We start from the raw sequence: 2514 nt of genomic DNA, 5'->3' as shown, positions 1-2514 counted from the left end.
AAACAAAAAAAGTAAAAAAACATACACTATTGAAGTTGTACCCTACTGAAGTTGCCCCTATGTTGATATAGAGAGTATTATTTATTATCAAATCTGAATTAATATCTTCAACAAATTCTCTTTCAATGAAAATAATTATAAAGAATGGGTTGGTCTATAAAAGTAAAATGAGGTGGGCTAAAATTTACATATATATATATATATATATACACACTCCGGATCCCCTCAGGGATCCCGGACTGAAGGCCTGATGCGGGACTCAATCGTACGCCGTTGGATCTTAGCCAACGGCTGAGATTTTAAAATGGAACTCGCGGGTAAAATGGGGGTTGGATCGGGTAAAATTATCTCGCGGGTTACGGGTTAGGTCACAAACGGGTTATAGCAACCCCTTTCCCATTCGTTCCGCAGAGAGAGAGAGAGAGACAGAGGAAAGAATGAATGACACGAAGAATGAAGAATATCGAACGACGACGAAGAAGAAGATCGAACCGACGGATGGTATCTCTCTCTCTTTCTCTCTCTCTGGCTCGTTCTCCATCTGTTACTCGATTCTCGATTTGGGTTTTTTTTCGTTGTACTTGATTAAGATCGAACTGGTACAAGGTATCTCTCTCTCTCTCTTTAGAGATCTCTCTCTGTATGTGAGTTATGTGCAACTTCTGCTCTGGATTCTACATTTCAACCCCCCAAAAGTTAGGGTTCCGAAATTTGAGTAAGAGTTAGGGTTAGGGTTTATTTAAAAATGCACAAATACGTAATCCATTCTATTTTTAGTTCGTTTTTTTTATAATTAAAATGGGTTTAATTTGATTAGTCTTTGTCTTGGAGTATTTGTAATTTTTTGTGTTTTGGAGGTTTTTTCTTTTTTTGATTATTCATGTTATGTCCAGGGATCTCAATGTGCTTTCTTTGGAAGAGAACTGGTTCCAAAACTCAGGAAGTTAACTCATCATAGATCTCTGTCAAGAATAAGTCATAGCCCGTTGATAGAAGTTAAAATTCACTCATTGATTCTTACATTTGTACCATTAAGTTTGTTTTTGTGCTGTCATCAACCTCTTCTCTTGCTCACCATGTGTTTTCTTTGTTATAATTTCTGCTATAGGAGGTCAAGTTTTTCCAAAGCCATGGATTCTTCAAATGCAACGATGCCTAGGTACAAGATTAGGGTATGCGGTTGCAACCTCCAACGCCTCATGTGGGATCTCAGGAATCAATGGCAGGTTCACCAACCGTTGCTCTGTTACCAATAGCTATCCACAGAATTCTGAGAGGATGTTTTGGAGAGGACAAATGGTTAGGCTTAGTAGTTCACTTAGCAATCCAAAGATGCATTATGTTGGCAATCCACAAACTGTGTTTTTTATTGGACATGGAAGATGTAATATGTTAGGTTTTAAATATTGTCTGGCATACTTTGAACAATGTGAGCCTGTTGAATATGGATGTATCCATGATGATTTTTGTAAGTTGGATCCTGGCATATGGTTTTGTAAATTAGATCCTGGAAATGACTTTTGTGAACTCATGTTTTGTGCAATCTTAAAGGGTTGGTATTTGGTAATCTGCTGCCTCTGTTTCATGGTTTCTGTGCAATCTTTTGTTCCATGGTGTTTGGTAATCAGCAATTGCAATTTTTTTGTGAATGGTGTTGGGTAGTCTGTAGTTGGCGTTGTTCCTGTCGTCTGTAATGTGCTTCCTCTGTTTCTTGGTATGTGGCATGGGTATTGTAAGCTCATGTTTATGAAAAATGTTCCATGTTTTTGTCCTAATCTGCTATCTCTGTTTGCCTGGACATTTGCTGTAAGTGTGTGTGTTTGTGGGCAACAACCTGATCAAGACCACCAATAGTAAGAGAATGCAGATAAGTCTCCAAATCTGTATCTAATTTGACAATTTCCAAAGAGAAACCAGAACTTATAGCTTTCTTGGAATTGAGCCATGGATGAGAACCGTGCTGGACATATCCAATTCATTCCAATAGTTACACATTATGTACCAGTGTGCAGTCATGTGGATTGGCGGACTTACTTGTGTGTGGCTTCAAGATTTGAGGAGAGATTTATGGAGAAAAATAAAATAGGCTTGATCAAGGGCATTTTGCATGCAGATCCCATTACAAAATTACAATCCCATTATGAAATTCTGATTGGTCAAGTATTTCTTTACAAAATTCCACTAACTTCTTTACAACAAATGCAAAAATAAAATGAACATCCCATTACAATGAACATAATAGAATTCCAGATTGTACCTTCTTTACAAAATTCCACTAACTTTCAACAATACAAAAAAATAAACTAGAGTACAAGCACAATACATCCCATACATAAGAAATCAATGTATAAGGTGTTGTATGTCGAACTTTACAATTGTATGCTCCTAACTAATCCAGGGTCATCAAAGAGTTCAAAGCAAGCAATGCAGCCCCAACAGCAGACTCCACCTGAAGAATCAAAAGGGAATTCTTGATTGGTTAATCCATGGCAAAAACTTAACATGACATGAGGA

The 2514-nt window shown here is 37.4% G+C and overlaps 1 protein-coding gene across 2 annotated transcripts; it reads left to right on the top strand.

Moving 5' to 3' along the window:
- The first annotated feature begins 391 nt into the window (after nucleotides 1–391).
- Nucleotides 392–1567, top strand: LOC131332242 (uncharacterized). Of its 2 annotated transcripts, XR_009201633.1 has the most exons (3): nucleotides 392–501; nucleotides 894–995; nucleotides 1109–1567. XR_009201633.1 is itself a non-coding variant. In XM_058366341.1 (2 exons), exons 1-2 carry the CDS (start codon nucleotides 442–444, stop codon nucleotides 1254–1256), a joined length of 423 nt encoding a protein of 140 aa, XP_058222324.1. In that variant the 5' UTR covers nucleotides 392–441; the 3' UTR covers nucleotides 1257–1567. The 2 variants fall into 2 exon arrangements, 1 of the variants encoding a protein (XP_058222324.1); XM_058366341.1 differs by having other exon boundaries at nucleotides 894–1567.
- Nucleotides 1568–2514: the final 947 nt, after the last annotated feature.

This window comes from Rhododendron vialii, chromosome 7a (assembly GCF_030253575.1).
Source record: "Rhododendron vialii isolate Sample 1 chromosome 7a, ASM3025357v1".
NCBI lineage: Eukaryota > Viridiplantae > Streptophyta > Magnoliopsida > Ericales > Ericaceae > Rhododendron > Rhododendron vialii.
Note: the sequence above shows the minus strand (reverse complement) of the source record. Positions and strands in the feature narration are given on the sequence as shown.

Excerpts from the sequence above, each read along its gene's own strand:
- LOC131332242 (XM_058366341.1), top strand. The coding sequence starts at position 442 with ATGACACGAAGAATGAAGAATATCGAACGACGACGAAGAAGAAGATCG. Across the intron at positions 502-893 it reads GAAGATCGAACCGACGGATG|GGATCTCAATGTGCTTTCTT; the intron begins GTATCTCTCTCT and ends TGTTATGTCCAG.